At 40.1% G+C, this 20,761-nt stretch overlaps 1 protein-coding gene across 2 annotated transcripts in view; it reads left to right on the plus strand.

Moving 5' to 3' along the window:
- Positions 1 to 20,761, plus strand: part of SPATA16 (spermatogenesis associated 16) — a 237,335-nt gene that overhangs the window by 196,038 nt on the left and 20,536 nt on the right. For both annotated transcript variants that reach the window (XM_032258285.1, XM_032258286.1), the window contains exons 7-10: positions 2,024 to 2,170; positions 3,186 to 3,298; positions 13,329 to 13,493; positions 16,030 to 16,113. In XM_032258285.1, coding sequence (XP_032114176.1) covers positions 2,024 to 2,170; positions 3,186 to 3,298; positions 13,329 to 13,493; positions 16,030 to 16,113 — 509 coding nt within the window. The remainder of the gene's footprint in view (positions 1 to 2,023; positions 2,171 to 3,185; positions 3,299 to 13,328; positions 13,494 to 16,029; positions 16,114 to 20,761) is intronic.

Below are 20,761 nucleotides of genomic sequence, written 5' to 3' on the forward strand. Positions count from 1 at the left end.
TTCAAACAGAATGCCCTACTTTTTATTGGGTTTTAATATTGGGCTTGTCAGAAAATTTTAGTTTGAACAAAAGGTTCTGCAGCTTAAAAAGGGGGGTGGTGTTAAAGGAAACACTCATGGTGGCAGGGTGCGGTGGCTCATGCCTGTAAATCCCAGCGCTTTGGGATGCTGAGGCAAGTGGATTGCCTGAGGTCAGGGATTTGAAACCAGCCTGGCCAACATGATGAAACCCTGTCACTACTAAAAATACAAAAATTAGCCAGGCATGGTGGTGGGTGCTTAATCTCAGCTACTCCAGAGGCTGAAGCAGGAGAATCTCTTGCACCTGGGAGGTGGAGGTTGCAGTGAGCTAAGATCCTGCCATTGCACTCCAGCCACGGCAACAAGAGCGAAACCCCATCTCAAAACAAACAAAAAAACCACTCATGCTGTACTGTCTTGTTTTTAAAAGAAGTATTACAGACAAATAGTGAAGGCTGTATTCAAACCATTACCATTTGAGTTCTGAGTCTACGTTAAAATCCTGTCTTTAACTAAACCATCATTCACCAATATTTGGGATTTTGCCTTTTCCCCTTTCTGGTAGTGTTAAACAAAGAGGGCTTATTAAACCTCTCTGTTCATCATCCTTCGTTTGAGAAATCTACTTTAATAAACCGATTAAAGTATAAATCTACTTTAATAAATCGGTTTATTACTTGTTACTCAAAATGGAAATGAATGAAGTGAATCTTGCCTCCAGGTCCCTGAGTGGTTAGCCTTTGGCTTTCAATTCTGGTTCCTGTGTTTGCTCAATGGGTGATCTTGGGCAAGTTTGTAACCTCTTGAAGCACCAGTCTGATCATCTGTAAGGTGGGCCTTTATCCCTACCCCAAAAGTGATCCAGTGCCAAGTAATCTTGAAGAAGAGTATGGTGGCTGTCCCTGTGGTGTCTGGACTACCTGGTGGTGAATCTGGCTTTGCCCTCTTTGGAGCTGTGCTCTTGGGTAACTGACTTCTCATCTGTGTCCCTCAACCCCTTATTCATAAAGGGGGACAATACCACCAGTCTTGTGAAGTTATTGTATGGAATTCAAAAAACAGTGCATACATAACTCTTGACCAGGGGCAGATAGAAAACAAGTACTCAGTAAATAATTAGCTCTTACGGTCATTAAGAATTGAGTCTGTTTTAGAACCATTTTCATGACACGAATTATTTCTAAGTTTAATTATAATAGTCAGTGCATTTATCATTTTAAATTTCCTCCTATGGCTATATGAAGGATGGTAACTAAATTAATTAGCTTTATATTTTAATTCTCACTTGGTAATTTTTCTCTTTCCTTTTTTTTTATAACTAACATTATTTCATTACATCTTAAGCTATGAAGAGAAAAATCAAATTCTTGACCAGGCAGGTGGCTCACGCCTGTAATCCCAGCACTTTGGGAGACCAAGAAGGGTGGATCACCTGAGGTCAGGAGTTGAAGACCAGTCTGGCCAATATGGTGAAAACCCATCTCTACTAAAAATACAAAATTAGCTGGGCATGGTGATGGGCACCTGTAATTCCAGCGACTTAGCAGGCTGAGGCAGGAGAATGACTTGATCTAAGGAGGTGGAGGTTGCGGTGAGCCAAAATCGCGTTATTACATTCCAGCACCTAGGCAACAAGAGCAAGGCTCCATCTAAAAAAAAAAAAAAAAAAATCAAATTCTCTTGAAAAGAGTCACAGCTAAAAATATTAAGCCTGTAAGCTGGTCCTGAATGTCTCTTATTCTGAAAATGGGGAAAGATAACCGTGTAATCTAGCCGTATTTTACTGTTATGCTTTGTGTATGCTTAGATTACTAAGAAAACTATAATGAAATATGATTTTGTTGTTAACTATTTGACCTTTTGATATACATAATTTTACCTCATACCTTTCCTGTTTATACTTATCACTTTTCCAAGTGCAATTCCTGAAATCTGTGGGGGAAAGCCCTGAACCATTAAAACCGTAACAAAGCCTCTTAGTTCCCTTTCTGTCGTATTTCAGATCTTCAGGCACTCCACATGTTGCCTCAGACAGCTGACTGGTCATCTTTTCCTCCCCAACAATATCTCTTGACTCTTGGGTTCAAAAACAAAGAAGATGGAAAATTTTTGGAAAAAATAACAAATAGGAAGCTGCCGGTATTCACAGGTAAATCATCTGAACCTACAGGGTCTAGCATACAGTAGGTCCTGTGATGAGTTTTGGGCCCCCCCAAAAATGTTTAAGTTAAAATGAACTCCTCTGAATCTTCTTTGTGGGTTAGTTAACAATGCCTGGAATTCTGGCTCCAGGAACTCTTTCCCCCAAGAACATACACAATCCTGGAATATCCACCCTATTCAGTCTAATCATTTTACTCCACCCACACTATCGCCCATGTCTAATCATAGGACACTTAATACTAATTTTCATCATAATCAATTAGCAAAGGTAGAAGAAAATTATGCAATGAAATTATTCTATGAAATTAAAAATATGGCCAATGACAATCTTAAATTAGTTGTATTATCTGTTGTTGTGTTAATGTCTGGTCCTCTCTTTTTTTATGTAATTAGCCAAGAGCTTAAATCTCTTGGAGAGTATTACAGTTAAATGGTGTTCAGTAATCCCGGTTGAAACTTTCAAAAATCAAAATATTCACATGGAGTTGAAATCTCAAACTTATGTGCTGAATTCATGACCAGGTTAAATTTATTCCTGCAGCTCTAACCAGATAATTAAGAATTTGTGTTTTGTCTGGCACTGTAGCCTCTGAGGCTTATCTGAACTTCGAGCTACGTTCAAAGTCAATGGATCTGCACACTTGAATAATACCTACGAGGAACAAGACAAGAATCAGACACATTTATGACATTTTTTCCCAACTCAGGAAAAACATACTCTGAAGAGACAGGTCAATTGTTATAGGCTGCCTCTGAGATCTCTCAATCAAGAAACACAACAAAATAAATAAATGACAGTTTCTAAAGGGCAGCATCTCCTCGGCCTGTCTCCCCATAGATCTTTCCTTGTTATACATATGGTCTACGGATGGGACTAGCTTCTATACTAAAGATTTCATATCTATTAATACTGAGATATCTGTTTATAGCTTGCTAAAGAAAACATTTCGAGATGGAAGTCTGGAGAAAATAGTATAAAAGTTTATTGTTACAATTTTTAGAGCATAAAACTCCTTTCGGTCTGCTGACCAGAGAAGATACAGTGAGACAAATGGAGACAATGGGGAAGCGAATCTTGCCAATATTGGATTTTATTAGAAGCACCCAGCTGAATGTAGGTATATGAGTCTTTTATATTTGTCGAATGTACAAATTTTAGAGAATTCTAGAACTATATAAGGCTTACACGGCAAATAGTGCAGGTGCTGGGGGATTTGGGAAACATTCACGATAAATCTCATTTGCAAAATCAAGCAAATTTTAGCTAATGATTTCATTTTATTCTAAAACATACTATAATGCTACACTTTGCAATTTCAAGCACTTATTAGGGTAGTGTCTCTTTAAAGAGCCTTTTCTTTATGCCTTCCTGACATCAATTCAACATTGCAGAGAATTTCTCATTTGAAATCAATAACAAAATTTTAGCGAGCACAATGTTTTCTCTATTTCACTTATTGAGCTATTGCATATAACCATCTCATTACCTACACAAGAACTCAGAGCTTTCAGTGTGCCTCTGTACCACACTGATGAATTGGATGCTTCTCTAAACATTGGCAATTGATCTTTATATAGCCATAAGGTAAATTATCTAATCTCTTTCTATGATCCAGGAAAACTATGCCTTTCCTTGTTTTCAGTCTTAAAGAGCCCAAAATAAGACTTGAATTACACTGCTATTTTACAAAATTTAAGCCATTGTACTGAAAGTATGTAAAGAGAACTTCTCATTAACAGGCTATAAAGGCTGCAGATTTCTCCTCTTTTAATATTTTTGAAAAGGCTTATAAGTTGGAAATTTTAAAGAATTTCCTTCCTGTTCCCTCTTTTGTGTTACATCATTGATTTGATGTTCTTACCTTACAAGGGGAACCAAGGGGGTCATCACAAACAGCTACTTAACATCTGTTCAGCAGTTTATCTGCTCAATAACATCATTCAGCATTGTACAAAAGCTATAAAACACCTAATCTATTTGCATGATTTGCAGTTCCATGCATTACAAATACAAAAGCACATTTTTGCTGATGTTCCTACCACAAAGCTACCCCTCCCCTCAACCAAGTTTCAATGCTCTCCCTATATTTCTATTAATAAGAAATCCATCTCTATCTTAGTTCAGGCTGCCATAACAAAACACCATCCAGGCCGCGGGCGGTGGCTCACGCCTGTAATCCCAGCACTTTGGGAGGCCGAGGCGGGTGGATCACGAGGTCAAGAGATCGAGACCATCCTGGTCAACATGGTGAAACCCCGTCTCTACTAAAAAAAATACAAAAAATTAGCTGGGCGTGGTGGTGCATGCCTGTAGTCCCAGCTAGTCGGGAGGGTGAGGCAAAAGAATTGCTTGAACCCAGGAGGCAGAGATTGCAGTGAGCCGAGATTGCACCACTGCACTCCAGCCTGGCACCTGGCGACAGAGTGAGACTCTATCTCACAAAAACAAACAAACAAACAAAAAACATCCTAAAGACCTACACCCATCATTACCCTCATCATCAGGCCCATGCAAGCAGGGAAAGCTTTGCTAACAAGAACCATCACTGCCTAGCATGATTTCATCTCACCTGCGCACGGCTAGCCTAGCAGAGCCAGTGTGCTGGGTGTTAAGGAGGTGATCTGCCTGTGGCCTGGCTCTTTGTTTTTAGTTTTTCGTATTTTTGGTTTTTTTGAGACAGAGTCTCACTCTGTCACCCGGGTTGGAATGCAATGGTGCAGTCTTGGCTTATTGCAACCTCCACCTCCAGGGTTCAAATGATTCTCATGCCTTAGCCTCCCAAGTAGCTGGATTACAGCATTTGCCACCACGCCTGGCTGCCTTTTTTTTATTTTTAGTAGAGACAGGGTTTTGCCATGTTGGCCAAGCTGGTCTTGAACTCCTGGCCTCTAGTGATCCACCAGCCTTGGCCTCACAAAGTGCTGGGATTACAGGCATAAGCCACCATGGCTGGCCAGGCCTGGCTCTTTGAAGCAAGGCCTGCCTTACTTTGTCACTTATCAGGAAACTGACCACATCACTGTTGCCAGCTCAGATCCCACAATGTGAACACAGGTTGGGCCTAACTAGGCATGATGCACTTTTTCAATGTTCTTAACTCATTTTCTTATCACCTTTTAAAGAGTATTCTGGCCACTTGGAAATCTGTTTAGACATGAATCTTTTATGTGCCTATAAAGGAGACTGTAAAACCGTAATTAATGAGATTCTTAACATCTAATTAATAACTCAGCCTTCTTATACTGAGACTCAGTACCGCTTTGCTGACTGTAAGGAAATTCATCAGTTTCCCTATGTTCACTTTTAAGGGAAATAACAGTTTGTGGAAGATTGTTTCAAAGAGTTTAATGCAATTGAAGTGAGCAAGGCTGAAAGTGCCCAGGGATCACAAACATATCTAAATATCAGCTACTAGGTGTTAAAAACAGGCACTTTGAATGAAGAGACTCCCCAAACAGGCTCTGTGTGAGCAACATGGCTGTTTACTCACCTGGGTGCAGGTGGGCTAAGGCCGAAGGGCAGTGGGATAGGAGTTGGTTTTATAGGTTGGGGCAAATCTTTTGGGAGGGGGCAGGGGTGTTACGGGGCAGGGGAAAGGAGTATACATTACCATAAGTTCAGTTACAATGGCGGGTGGAGTAAGGCTAAGAGCAGTTAACATGGCAGGGTCGGGTGAGGGGAAGCTTATGTCTGGGGGAAGCTGGGCGATGAGAGATAATGGCGAATGCAGGCAGGCTGGGCGGGATGGGGAGGGGGTGCGGTGGTGATCAGCTGAGGCAGGCAGGACTTTAGACTTTCTGGGCCCGGGCTTGCACATGGAAGCCTGACACTACGTATCATTTGCCCAGCCACAGTTTCATAAAGCGGGATTGATAAAATTGGCTGCAAAGGTAACCTATCTTAATGAAGCAAGTAATGAATTGGTGACTAGAAATTATTCCTACCTGGTGCCATTAACGGTAACCCAAGCTGCCCTCAGTAGTGTCTTTAAGACCCTTCAAGGTGTTCTTTTTCTCTTGTCAGATATCAGATGCCATTCACTTGAGTATTTGGGTATTGAATTGTCATTATTTGTTACCCTCGTTTGCGATACCTGTAGGCAAAGGCTTTTGCCCAAGGCGGTGCTCTGGCCATGTAACCCTAGGACAAGTCAGTTAGCCTCTGAGCTGCTTTTTTGTCCTTTAAAAAATAGGCTGATAACTGCCAGGCCCACTTCGGGAGTTGTTGTGAACCATAAGCACATAATTCATGTTCTTGAAGCATTAAGCATTTTAGCTTTAATTATTTGTATTGCTGTTACTTTGCTTTGACAAAGAGGCTGTTTTACAGACCTTTTTTTTTTCTTCATACAAGCTGTGTACTTTGAAATTACATATTTTTCTTTTAATATGAAGATTGCACTCATGTCCTATGAATTTTGGATTTGTTTCCTTCTCTTACTTTCCTTTGATCACTGATTTGCTCAGATCCCTTCACTCAGGCAGGACTGAAGATGCCATCTCCAGCCATGAACTAGAGTCAGGACTGCAGTCTTGTTGACAGCAGGCTCTGACCATGAGCTGCGCAGCCTCACACGTATTGGTGTTGTACTGGAGCGAGCATAGAGAGTCAACACCAAGACAGAAGTATGCCAAATTGCAGGGTCTTTATTGCCGGCGGCCACGGAGGACTCCCGTCTCTCCAACCCGTGGCCCCGAAAGGAGAGAGTCAAGACCTTTTATGCCTGTAAACCACCTTGGGGGTGAGGGTGAGGGGCGGGGGTGGAGGTGAGGGGCTTCAGACATTCCGAGGGCCAGAGGACTTTGGACATTCCGATTGTTACTTATGTGGTTCACAGAAGTCATGATAAGCGTTAGTTTACACATTGTCTGGGTAGGGTGGAAATTACAGACCTTAGTTACTTATTACAAGTCTTAGGGGGTCAAGATGGCGTGGGTTTGGACTGCTTGCCTGTCACATTAGCGTTACAGAGAGCAGTTTCAATGGAAAAGCCGAGGTGTGGTCGAGGTATGCAGTTTATAGGGCGATTACCACGTCACACTGGCAGAACAGAACCAATATCCAAGACACTTCCAACAGAAGACAGTGAGTGACCACCGTCTTGGGCAATACATTTATCTTAAAGAATTTTAGATTTTTCAGTCCTTACTACCGGTGACTAAGGCTGTAGTTTACACTCCTGTTGTCTGTTTCAGACAGACAACTGTTTGCCTTAGCACAATGTCACATTTTCATCAAGCCCTAATGGCTAAGAAAAAATACCCATAATCCCAGCACTTAGGGAAGCAGAAGTGGAAGTTGAGCTTGAGCCGAGAAATTCAAGACCTGCCTGGACAACATAGTGAGACCCCAACTCCCCAAAAAGGAAAAAAATTTAAAAAGTGTTACTAATGGCTAGGAAGTACACTTTGCATCATACCATATATGTTCAGAGATTGTTAAGTCATTTGGACAATGTTATTTAATGGAAATGGGCTTGGAATATGCAAATGCAATGCATTAATACTTCAGCATTCATAACAGCAGGAGACCCAAAAGATGATACTAGTTCTTGACATAATACCATGACCAGAATCAGTAACACAATGTTTAAGTATTATCGCATTGATACTGTCACATAAATAATGACAAATATGTAGATTTCTAAACAATAGTTAGAAGAACTCTTATGATCTATTCCCTAAACATATTGAATATCTAGTCATCTTGTAAATATTGGGTTTATAATACCTACCAAATATCTAATTAGAAAAAAGTTAACTTGGCAATAATACACTAAATTATAATATTATAGGGAATATTTTTTGGGCTGCTCTAATTTTCAATTTTTCTTCATTAAACTAAAAGATACATGTGTTTGTTCTGCACAAATTACGTATAAAGAGATAGTATAGCAACTTACCCTCAACAGAAGCATTTTAAATATAAAGTGAGTAAAATTTTTTTCTAAAACTAACAAAACACTCTTGCTTCCAAACCCTTGAAATATTTGATAGTGAAGAAGTTTTTTGTTTTTTTTTTTTTGAGACAGAGTCTTGTTTGGTCGCCAGGCGCCAGGCTGGAGTGCAGTGGCGCAGTCTCGGTTCACTGCAACCTCTGCCTCCTGCGTTCAAGCAATTCTCCTGCCTCAGCCTCCCAAGTAGCTGGGACTACAGGCGTGCGCCACCACGCCTAGCTAATTAAGAAGTTTTCTTTACTCAAACATATCTTTTTTAAAATACAGAGAAGTCCTGGTCATTAGGTGCTGATTGCATGCAGAAATCTCCACTTTGGAACTAGGGCTTAGGAAAAGCACATGCATAGTGCTCTGCAATTTAAAAAGCATTTCCCCTCACATTATCTAATTTGACCCTCACCATTTGGTCACATTGTGTCACCTTCATTTTACCAGTGAGGAAACTATGGCTCACAGTAGTGATATATTCAAGCTTAAACCACCAGGGCTCAAAATCAGAGGTTCAGAATATTGTTCCAATATTCTTTTACTAAATCATATTACGTCTCTTTGATTTAAAAGTATGATCCTTGTCAGAGGCAAAACATGCATAACACAACATAGGAATGATTCCACAGCTGGATTCAATTTTTTTTAGATGAACAATATAAGCCAGGTGCAGTGGCTCACGCCTGTAATCCCAGCACTTTGGGAGGCTGAGGTGGGCCGATCACTTGAGGTCGGGAGTTCGAGACCAGCCTGACCAACACGGTGAAACTCCATCTCTATTTTAAAAACACACACAGTATGAAAGATGGGAAAGTTCTTCTTCAAAGTTTGTATCTTAGACTACATTATAAGGAGTTACAATCTCTTGCTCTATGGCCATTATCTGCTATTAGCATAAACATATACCCATGTATATATATTCTCTAAATCAACAATGTCTTAAATCAGCTACCTTGACTCACTCTGGCCTATATGAACAGGACTAGACAAGCTGCAAACCCTGGTGCATGCCATTCCTTATTTGGAAACCCTCCTGACCTTCTCCTAAGTAGCTTCCTCTTTTTCCTTGTCTTCTTTCCCCTATCTATTCAGAAAATTTCCATGTTTTCAGCCAATGGGGTCAAGCACAGAATGTGAGGTCCTGTTCCGGCCAATGGAAACTGGACACAGCAGTAGGGCGATTGCATCAGGTTTTGAAAGTTATAAATGTCCCTGTCTCCTTGTTCAGATGTGCTCTCATGGCAAGACTGCAGGCGAGTTGCACCCTTTCTGCAGGAAGTAAACTAGCCTTGCTGAGTGATCTACTGTCTCAGTGTGCAATTTTTTCTGACATTATAAACCCATTTACAACACACAAACACACACACACACAGAATAGCCAGATGTGGCGGTTCACGCCTGTGGTCCCAGCTACTTGGGAGGCTGAGGCAGGAGAATCACTTGAACCCGAGAGGCGTAGGTTGCAGTGAGCCGAGATCGTGCCGCAGCACTCCAGCCTGAGCGACAGAGCGAGACTCCAACTCAAAAACAAAAAAAGCTTCCAAGAGAACATGAATTTTCAACTCTTGCTACGAGGTGATGGATACAGTTAGTGAAGACCTCTCCCGGTCTCACGGAGTTTCCATGTGTCAGACAATGATTCTCCTTACACTTCTGACATTCCTTTCCTTATCTTTGTAAATACTCTCCTAGGTACACAACACACGGCCAAACAAGGACGATTCCAGCATTTTAACAGTCATAATCTTCAATATGATCCACCTTCCTGGTCACTTCTTTTTTTGGGGGAGGGGGACAGAACCTTGCTCTGTCACCCAGTCTAGAGTGCAATGGCACAATCTCACTGCAACCTTCGCCTCCCAGGTTGAAGCAATCTCCTGCCTCAGCCTCCCGAGTAGCTGGGATTACAGGCACCTGCCACCATGCCCAGATAATTTTTGTATTTTTAGTAGAGACAGGGTTTCACCATGTTGGTCAGGCTGGTGGCAAACTCCCGACTTCATGATCCGCCCACCTCAGCCTCCTAAAGTGCTGGGATACGGGTGTGAGCCACCGCGCCCAGCCTGTGACTTCTAATCCTGCTGAACATCAACCCCATGTAGCCAGCAGCCTTGCTGTTGTGGTGTTTTTCATTCTCTGGATTTTTGTCCTAATTATTTCACATGCTACTGGATGGCACTGTGCTTTTCCATTCATTAACTTTATTGGCTGCTGTCAGTTTCAAACCTTATGTCCTGTGCTTCTTGGGCTAAATGTTAAAGAGTTAAAATCATCAAATCTCTTGCCAAGCATGAAGCCGCCTTCACAGGATGACTTGCCAAAAAATGACCTAACTAACCATGTTTTTAATACCTCATTAATTTTACTTTTAACTTCTTCCAAGTGAAGCATAAAAAATGTTTACACATGCACATTTGAAAGTGTTTCCTACCTCTATTTTGCAATTAATGTTTCTATATATTATGCCAAATGGAAATACATCCCAAATACTTGGACTCTGCTTTTCAGCAGTATTATATAGTGCCACTTATTTGCCAAATGTTTATTTGTAACTGCTATTAAATCTTGACAATTCTCTGACCAAAGCCTTCACTGAACTTGCCCTCATGTACCTGTGTGAGGTTTTAGCTTCAATCATGGCCACTTTATTACACTCTCTCCAGCAGGTAAGAAGACCTTTGATCATTCCTGAAGCCTCACTGGGAGGGCTACCTGCCTTTAGATTTAGTCTTTGTTAGCGTTAGATATTTAAGCTAATTCCTATTTTTTTATTATTTTCTTAATTTCCTTAAAGCAACAGTATGAACACATTTCTGCCGCATTAGATATCAGTTCTATTTCTTTTTCACTTTGTCTTTCAAAAACACCTATCTTGGATAGGTAAAAGATTAATCTACAGTGCTCTGATAACCAAAGCATTTGGCTTCGGAAGGACGGGTGACTATTAGCAGCCACCACTATTCTTTCCCTCTTATCTTATTCAAATAGAGCGCTTCCTGTTTTGCCGTGCATCCAACATTCAGGCTAACAAAGAACTGTTTTTATTTTCCTGATGTTTTGGAAAATTACACTGATAGATTATGTTCCTGAGCAGCCTGCAGTTGTCTCTGCTCTATAGGGTTGAATCACTACACCACTTTCCTACAACTAGCCCCATTGTTCATTTTAAAGGACAAAGAAAGCACGTTTTCTTCAGAATGAAAACTGCTTCTCCTCCAACTTGCTTTCGTTTATTTGACAGAATGCTATTCTTTAGCTACACGTTTAAACTGAATGGGTAGGCTAGCTTTCCATTAATTCAGGAAGGAACCCCAAATCTACCACTTGCAATCACCGATCTTATATGTTCATAGATTTTCAGGTAAATGATTCATCAGAAAGAACAAATTAGTGTACGAAGACATTCGTTGAACAGCATAAATAGGTATTAAAGCAGATCCAGCACAATGGTACCTAACCTTTATTTCCAAGATTCTAGAAAAATATCACCTTCCAGAAGTTGCTGTCAATCAGAATATGAGTATGGCCTTTCAAAAAGAAGTGCTTTCTAATTTTAAGTTGAAGTTCAGTCATATGCATTTCTAGCAATTTTTCTCCTTAGAGGAGATTCTCTTAAGAAAGTGACGTTACATATCTGCCTTCTCTAATTTCTGGAAGAAATTCTGTTTCATAAGTAGGCACAAAACAAAACAATCTTTACTCAGATACTAAGCTTTAAGGTGGTGGTTTGTTCTCAAACTTCTGTTTGAGATATTTGAATATGTGGCAAGGCACCTAGCTGAAATGTGTGTTTCTAGGGCTACATAACAAAGATCGTGACTGAGTGAGGCCCATCACTCAGTTTGCTAACTGTCAAGTCCACAAGCAAGGATAGTGATCCTGGTGTAGGCAGTCCAGGGGACCCCTGCCATAAAGGGGCACTTGGTCACCTCCCTTCCCTTCTGAGCACCAGGATATAAAATGCAATTGCCACACTAAGTCCTCTTTTGAATTCCCATTTCTCATGCCCTCCAAATACAGCAGCAGCTCAAGGCTTTTATGTTAACTCTTACATACCCCCATGTCAAAAGTACTTTTTCTTAAAGATAAACTTGAGAATTTTATGATTAACTTTGTCTCTCCTATCAAGTATTACAATTTATATTCAACTTTTTTTTTTTTTGAGACAGAGTCTCGCTCTACCACCCAAACTGGAGTGCAGTGGCGTGATTTCAGCTCACAGTAACCTCCGCCTCCCAGATTCAAGCGATTCTCCTGCCTCAGCCTCCCAAGTAGCTGGGATTACAGGCATGGGCCACCATGCCCGGCCAACTTTGTATTTTTAGTAAAGACAGGGTTTCACTGTGTTGGCCAGGCTGGTCTCGAGCTCCTGACCTCAGATGATCCATCCCCCCACCCACCTGAGCCTCCCAAAGTGCTGGGATTACAGGCGTGAGCTACCGCGCCTGGCCTAAATGTTTTATAGAAGGTAATGTCTCCTCTTTTGTGGATGGTGGGCCACTTTTTTCTAAGTGTGTCCCATCTTAAGAAAGCCCAAAATGCCAATAGATGCATGAGACTTGGCAGTCCTTACAAAGGCACAGCACACAGTAGTCTGGGTCAAGATGGAATGTGTTAGTTATTGAAATGGTCCTAATAGACAGGGTGAAGCTAGTCGACAAGAAGAGGAGACTGTGCAAGGCCATCCCCTAAGAGATGGACATAAAAGCAGAGCTAGAGTTTTCATAGAAGCCATTGGGGTAAACAGAATTCGGCTTACACAACGCTTGTCAAGTTTCAACTTGCATTAGAAATTTTACTTTCAGGTAAACAAGATAGTAGACAGCTCTTAGCTCTTATGGTGCTTTGGTGATGTAGATAAAGTCACCCCTTCTAGGCAGACACAGCTCTGTGGGATCACCCCTGGGTTAGTGAAGTACAGATTCAAATTCAGTCCCCTCTTTTCCCCTCAGCCTAGCTCCCTAATGCAAGACAATCAGCAAGCCCATCTCAAAAGGGCTCCCTTTTGTGTGTATTTACGACTGGGAAAAAAGGAGCATAAGACAGTTCTGTCAAATGATAGAAGGAAACATGTATTGGTACTGGATTCCATTGTTTCAAAAGATGTGAATACATGATCAGGAGCCCTGACTTCCATCCCTGGGGAGAGGTCTATTTCCGTGGTTTTGTTCCAAAACCTTTCTTTTACTTTGAGACTAGGGGCGTTTTCCGGCATGCTCAGGTGTTGTGGAGAAGTTGCAATATGCCAGCCTCCTCAGCCAGCTGCAGAGAGTAAAGGAACAGTCCCAGGTGATTAATCAAGCAATGGCAGAGCTGGCAACCATTCCCTACCTACAGGACCTCAGTCAACAGGAGGCGGAATTGGTAAGTAGTTTTCTCTGTTGAAGGGTTTCGTGGGCCCAGAGCCAACAGAAAAGTGATATGGTCTTGGAAAAAAAAAAACATCGTGGTAATAAATGTGGTCTGAGGGCAAACTCCCCAACCCCCATGAACCATTCTAATGACGAAATTGAAAAATGTAGAAAGGTGTGTTTCTGGTTTTTATTTGCTCACATTAACTAGCTTCCGTTATGACAGCAAAAACTTTATGATGTGTAGAAACAGAGAAAAGGGCTGGTTATTTATACTGTATGTCAGGCTTCTTGTGTTTGGTAAAATGAGATTGTTTCCTAAACTCCAAGGTATGTTAATACATGATTCTCTTTTATGAACAAGTGAGGGGACAAAAGACTGATTGCTGTATAGAGAAATGACCCTACAAAATCATCTTGAGAGTTTTCTTAATCACTTCTAGGGTTAAAATATGTATTGGCAGAGCCAACACTAGTACATTTAGATAAATCAACAAAAGCTTTTTATTTGAAGAGAAAATGTATCTAGTCAAATAGTTGGGTTTTTAACTGAATTGACCACTTAATTCAGAAAAACAGACACTTTAGCCACACACAGACCCAGGCAAAACTAGTTGAAGGGATGTCTCGCAGAATAGTCTTCAGACAGATGTGCCTATTATAACCATAATTAATATTAGAAATGATAGCACCTCATTTGAAAAACAATTACTAAATCGTGTGCTGCTCATTCAAGAAAAGGTAAAATTTACTCTATATGGAGATCTTAATGTGTTGTAGGAAAGGCCCTTTACTTTGAAGCTTTAATTGAGAGTAGCTAAAACTAATTACAGCCCTGAATTGAATTCACATAGCAACGATGAGAACAGCCCAAGCTGATTACCTGTAATTTTCAGACAACTAAAGACACCCTCCCTCTTTGAGCTGTTTAAGATTTAATCAAGAAACGAGCTGCCAACATTTATAATGTTCATCTAAACTTGCTAAAAGCATGTTAAATAAATACTGATATTCAGAGTAAGCATACGAAACTGTATGACTAGCCAACTAATAAAACTATGCATACTAAAGATGAAAACTATGAAATAAGTCTATGAATCAAGGAATGACCAAGTCAAAACTGGCAATAATACTTTCTAAACCTTTATGGTGTATGCAAAAGAACGCCTTCTAAAAGGCTGTTTATCCTGCCATTCATAAGGCACTCAGAAGTATAGTAAGTATGGAGCTTTCACGGTGCATATTATAGCCAATTTTAGATGATTAATGCTCCTCTGAGATAAGAGGAAGCAAAGAAAATGTTAATTTAAGAAGCCTGTCGATCCTGTCTTCCTGAAAAACACTTTCAAAATTTAAATGAAAAATACAGGGAGTTCTCTGCACTTAAGTCTTCTTAATCACACATCTATGTTGTTGGTTTTTGCTGGAAATACTTATTTTTCAAAATATACTCAGAGAGCCCCAAACTAGCCTTATTGCCTTTTTTTAAAGTGTAATTTTTCTCTATTTGAAACCTTAGAAAATGAAATTTCATTGGATACTTTTGTATCTATATAACCACCAGAAAAAAATTTCGATATATATGGAGGTATATCTGTGTACCAAGTATTTAAAAATCATGTAAGTTTTCATGATCTTCAATAATAGATTTTACTTTGCAACTTCCAAGTGTGGGTTAACCAAGATAATTAATCCTAGTAATACTCTGTATGGTGCTATCTATCTAAACAGTGACTGCTTAATAGAAGATTTTTAAGTGACTCAATTGTCTCTCCCCCTGCTTACTCTCTGAAATATCTAAACCAAAGAGAGATTATCTAAGGGTCCATACTGTTTGATGTCATAGTGAACTGAACTGGTATTTTTTGAGAACTTTTTTAACCTTTGAATATCACATGGCTTGATATACTTCACTTCATTTTTGTGATCACATGTACAGGATAGGTTCACATTAGAGTACAGCAGGTGACTTTTGGGGCATAGGTTAGAATGTTTAAAGCTTGCCTTTGAATGGGACCTAAAAATAAAACATTTTTTAAAACTCGGCTATTTCAAAATTTTAACAAAGAAAAGAATAGTAAAAGAAGTTAAATGAGTTAGATTCTTTAGGAGGCAATAAAACGGCACAATTATAGTATTGTCCTCTGGTGAGCTTTTGCATGATGCCTGGAATTATGATACATTAGCCTCAGGAGAAAACGCTAAAACGCATTCATGTACTACATGCCATTTCCTGAGAGAATTACCTACTGCCTTCATTCTTTACAACCCAAATCTGTTTTTCACAAAACATCAACACTTACTACATTAAAACCTATATGTTTTCTACAAATTTTCAAGAAGAAGCTTTTCATTGTTTCAGTATTTTATATCTGCAATAATATTCAGCAATGACAAGCAAAGATGAGGTGGCAATATTCATTGTAGGAAAGATGAGTAATAAAATCATCAGCGTACAAATGATTTTTTAATTAGGTTTTAATCTGTGTATTTAGAGAAGTTATTTCTGTGTGAATTCCACACTGATAATTTTTATCTTGGTGCCACAGCTGCAGTCGCTAATGGCAGATGCTATGGACACCCTTGAAGGAAGAAGAAACGGTAAAGAACGTGCGTGGAATACAATCCAAAAGGTAAAACTTTGAGCTGTAGGAAAAAGATCTATTATTCTCAAGGAAACTGTCCATCTTGGGTCAAATCCGTTTGGAGGATAAAAAGAAATCAAAGTTCTTTGGGTTGTTTTTTGTTTGTTTTTCTTTTTAAAATAAATGCAGCTCTCTCCCTGGAAGTGTGACCAAAATCAAATATGGATTTATTTAATCTGCTACTTTTCCAACAGACTGTGTTCATATGCTTTCATGATTTTTCTTCATTATCATGCTCATTTTCATATTCTATTTTCATGATCTGCGACTCCATTCTCGGTTTTGTAATTTTGTAAAGCCCTTTCATCGGTGTTTTAGTCCACTCCCCGGCTGTATTTCTACTTTTTTCACTTGAGGAATAATGACCGCATTTCAGGAAACTACAAAGAAACTAGCATATTGATATTTTTAGTAAAGGAGTAACATACTGGTTGTTAGAAATAGAGGAACATCCGCCATTGGCTACTGGGGTTTAAATGCACCAAGTACCACGATGCACCTGGACCCAAGTCGTACTCAGGAAACTTGTGTGATGTGATAGGACCCTCTGAAAATGTAGAAGTTAGTAATGTTGGGTCTCCAGTCAAGCTCCAAGTAGTAAGTTCTGATCAATCAACTCATCCAATCATCGTAAGAACCCACCAGGGGATACTGGCATCAGGAGATGTGGAACAAACAAAAGAACCTTCTGTTTAAAAGCCAATCCTAAGGGATACTGGAGCAGCTGAGGAAGCACGTGTCTTTCGTAGTCAACTCAGAGGCCCTGTGATATACGCTGGTCCTTGAACAACGTGGTGGTTAGGAACACAGTCAAAATTCTACATTTGGCTTTTGGCTCCCTAAAAATTTAACTACCAAGAGGCTACTATTGACTGAACGCTTTATGGTAACATAAAGAGTTGATTCACACTGTTCAGTTGTTGAGAAATGTTATTGAGACAAAAAAAGAGTTGATTCACACATATTGTATTATATATACGTATTATGTACTGTATTCTTACAATAACGTAAGCTAGAGAAAAAAGAAAGTGTTATTAAGACAATCATAATGAAGAGAAAATGTATTTACTCTTCATTCAGTGGAAGCGAAGGTCTTCACCCTTGTCTTTATGTTGGATAGGCTGAGGAGGTGATTGGTCTTGCTGTCTCAGGGCTGGCAAAGACAGAAGAAAATGTGTCTATAAATGGACCTACACAGTTCAAATCCGTGTTGCTCAAGAGTCCTCTGTATGTACAAAAAAGCAGAAACTGACTGTCAGCAAATATGTGTTGAATACGTATCTACCATGCCAGAAAAAAAGTTAGATATTGGGAATAGTGTGCTGGGCAAGACTGGTCTGCCTGTATGGTCCTTATGATCTAGACAGCTACTTAGGGGCTAACTGAATATTCTGGAATAAAGGGGATGTTCAATGATCTATGGAAACAAATGGTAGAATAGCCTTGTCTGGGAGGTCAGAAACACTGTCGCTAAGAAAATTATATTTATACAACATTTAAAGAATGTGTAGTGGTTTTCCAGGTAAAAAGGGGATGATATTTCTAAACAGAGGGATCACTTTGTACCAAAGGTGTTTTTTAAAAAAGCATGGCCACCTGGCTATATCATATTTTTTGGTAGAGACAGGGTTTCACCGCATTGGTCAGGCTGCTCTTAAACTCCTGACCTCAGTGATCTGCCTGCCTCAGCCTTCCAAAATGCTGGGATTACAGGCATGAGCCATGGCGCCTGGCCCAATTATTTTTATGAATATATTTGCAAAACATAAATTAAAAAATAAAACAACAGTCAAACATAACAGAATATATACGGAGAAACTGAGCTAAGGAGAAGTAATTCATGAATTGTAGAAATTTTTTGATTATTGTAAATCCAGTTAAATAAGGGTCAAATAATAAAAGTCAAATAAAAATAACCTGATTTTATTACGAAGTCAAATAATAAAAACTACATGATTATCTAAAAAAAAAAAAAAAAAAAAAAAAAGCATGGCACATTCAAAAACGAACCAAAAAATAAAGAAGATATTTCAAAATGAACTGCAGAAGCAGGAGAAATTGCAGAAGGACTTATACATTAAGTTTGGAATGTTTTAGAGTATATTTAAGTAGAAAATGTTTTTAAGACCTCTTTAGGACTGTGGTGGGGAGAACAGACTGAGGGGCTACAGGAATGTGGGGAAGTCAGTTATAAAGCAGAGATCATCATCCGGGTGAGGCATGCTGGTGCTTGGTTTAGGGTTGTAGACACAGAAAAGAAGAGAAGCAGACGGATCGAAGAAACATTCAGGAAGTCACATCCATGGGCCTTGTTCAACTGGTGGGATCTGGGAGGTGTGAGAACAGAAAAGGTTAAGAATGATGCCCAGATACTTGCTTGAGCCGTTGGGAAGGGAATAGGGAAAGGTTTGCTGGTGCCATTTACTAAGGAAGAAGACACTGTAGTAGGAGCCGCTTTTGGCCAAGAATATAAACTCCTTTAGGGTTCAGCTGGGAGAAAGAAACCGTGCCAGATATAGGAATGGAAATTTAATATAAAGAATGATTAATTAACTTATGGAGTTATTAATTAGGTAACTGAAGACGCAAAAGGGAAAAATAAGTTATCACAAAGAAAGCCATTAAAGAAAGCAACTACCATGTCTTAGGGCTGGGGAATCAGAGAAATTGAAATGGCTAAAACTCAGGACTGGGAGCAGGGACCTTACCAAGCCAAAGCTCAGACCGCCGACTAGAAGGTGCTGCTCAGCTGATCAGTGTCCCTCAGTGTCCCTAAGCTTGGATTCCTGAAGGGCTGGGACCCAAACCTCCAAGGAGGGGCCACTAACCCACTGGCGCAGAGGGAAGTGATGGGGGAGGTGGGTAGTAATGGCTGTGGTTTGTAACTTTTGGAAAAGCTAGATTTGACTGCTACTACAGAAAAGAAAGTATGTTTCTGATTGAAGTTTTGTTGAAGAGGTACTCCCAGGAACCCGAAAGGGGACAGAAATAACAAAGAAGCAAAGAAGACGCAAGTTCCTTCTTTCTCCTCTAATGCCGTCTACTGACAGAATCTACAGCTGTCAAAAAAAGAAACGGAACTGCAGAGTCCCAGCCATAGTTATCATACAGTGATTATATTTTATTTGGATTTGGGGCTGCAAGACTATAGGTTAACAGCTAGCACAAAAGTACATGGAACATAGGGTGCTGGCAAGACAACCAACAGGAAATACAAAAGCCTGGGGTTCTGGATAAAAGGCTAGATAAAGATAGATATCTCTTAGTCACTGGCAAATTGTCATTAGCTGAAATCATGGCTCAGAAAGAGTATAATAGAGTAAGGAGAGAAGAAGGACTTGAGGAGCACATTTCAAACTTAGCAGGAGACGCCTGTGACAGACACTAGGAAGGACTGGCAAGAGGAATCAGAGATACAGCAGCCAAACGCGATCTTGATGATAATCAAGACATATCATCACATGTCTCTGTTGGCTATAGAAATAGTTGTTTAGAACAGGGGTCGCCGGGCGCGGTGGCTCACGCCTGTAATCCTAGCACTTTGGGAGGTCGAGGTGGGTGGATCACCTGAGGTCAGGAATTCAAGACCAGCCTGGCCATCATGGAGAAACCCCATCTTAAAGAAAAAAAAAAAAAAAAGAACAGGGGTCAACAAACTAGTCTGCAGGTCAAATATATCGTGTTATCTATCTTTGTCAATAAAGTTTATTTCACGCAGCCATGCCATTTATTTACATATTATCTAGATCAGCTTGGCTGAGTTAAGTAGTTGCCACAAAAACTGTAATAGCTCACAAAGTCTAAAATATTTACTATCTAGCACCATCAGAAAACATTTGCTGGCTGGGCATGGGGGCTCACGCCTGTAATCCCAGCACTTTAGGAGGCAGAGGCAGGCAGATCACAAGTTCCAGGAGTTTGAGACCAGCCTGACCAACATGGTGAAACCCCAACTCTACTAAAAATATAAAAATTAGCTGGGTGTGGTCTTGCACGCCTGTAATCCCAGCTACTCAGGAGGCTGAGGCAGGAGAATCGCTTGAACCAGGGAGGCGGAGGTTGCAGTGAGCCGAGATCGCGCCACTGCAATCTAGCCTGGGCAACAGACCAAGACTTCATCTAAAAAAAAAAAAAGGCATTTGATGTACTCTGGTGTAGAGCATTACCTCTCCCAAAAAAACTGCATTTGTAGGGTAAATATTTGTATTTAAAAATCCAAATGATAATAGAACAATAATCCAATTATTAACTTCTAGGGACCAGCTAAAAAAGTAGAATAAGGATTACCATGACATCTGTCTATGTCATGTAAACTACCACTGATTTCACCTCACTTGAAATGTCTTTGATACCCATGTTCATAGGAGCACGTCCTGTGATGGATTTGTCACTATTTTGCCACTAGTCTATTGCTGTATTACAACCCAAATCACTCCCAATGTAGCAGTTTAAAACAAGTCGAAATTATCTCACAGTTAGTTCTATGGGTTGATCAGATTCCTGTAGGTGGCTCTTACTCAATGCCTCTCATGGAGTTCAGTTAAATGGCTTCCATGAGGCCAGACACGGTGGCTCACACCTATAATCCCAGCACTTTGGGAGGCTTAGGTGGGTGGATCATGAGGTCAAGAGATCA

This window comes from Sapajus apella, unplaced genomic scaffold, assembly GCF_009761245.1.
Source record: "Sapajus apella isolate SASKATOON/1434 unplaced genomic scaffold, GSC_monkey_1.0 scaffold101, whole genome shotgun sequence".
NCBI lineage: Eukaryota > Metazoa > Chordata > Mammalia > Primates > Cebidae > Sapajus > Sapajus apella.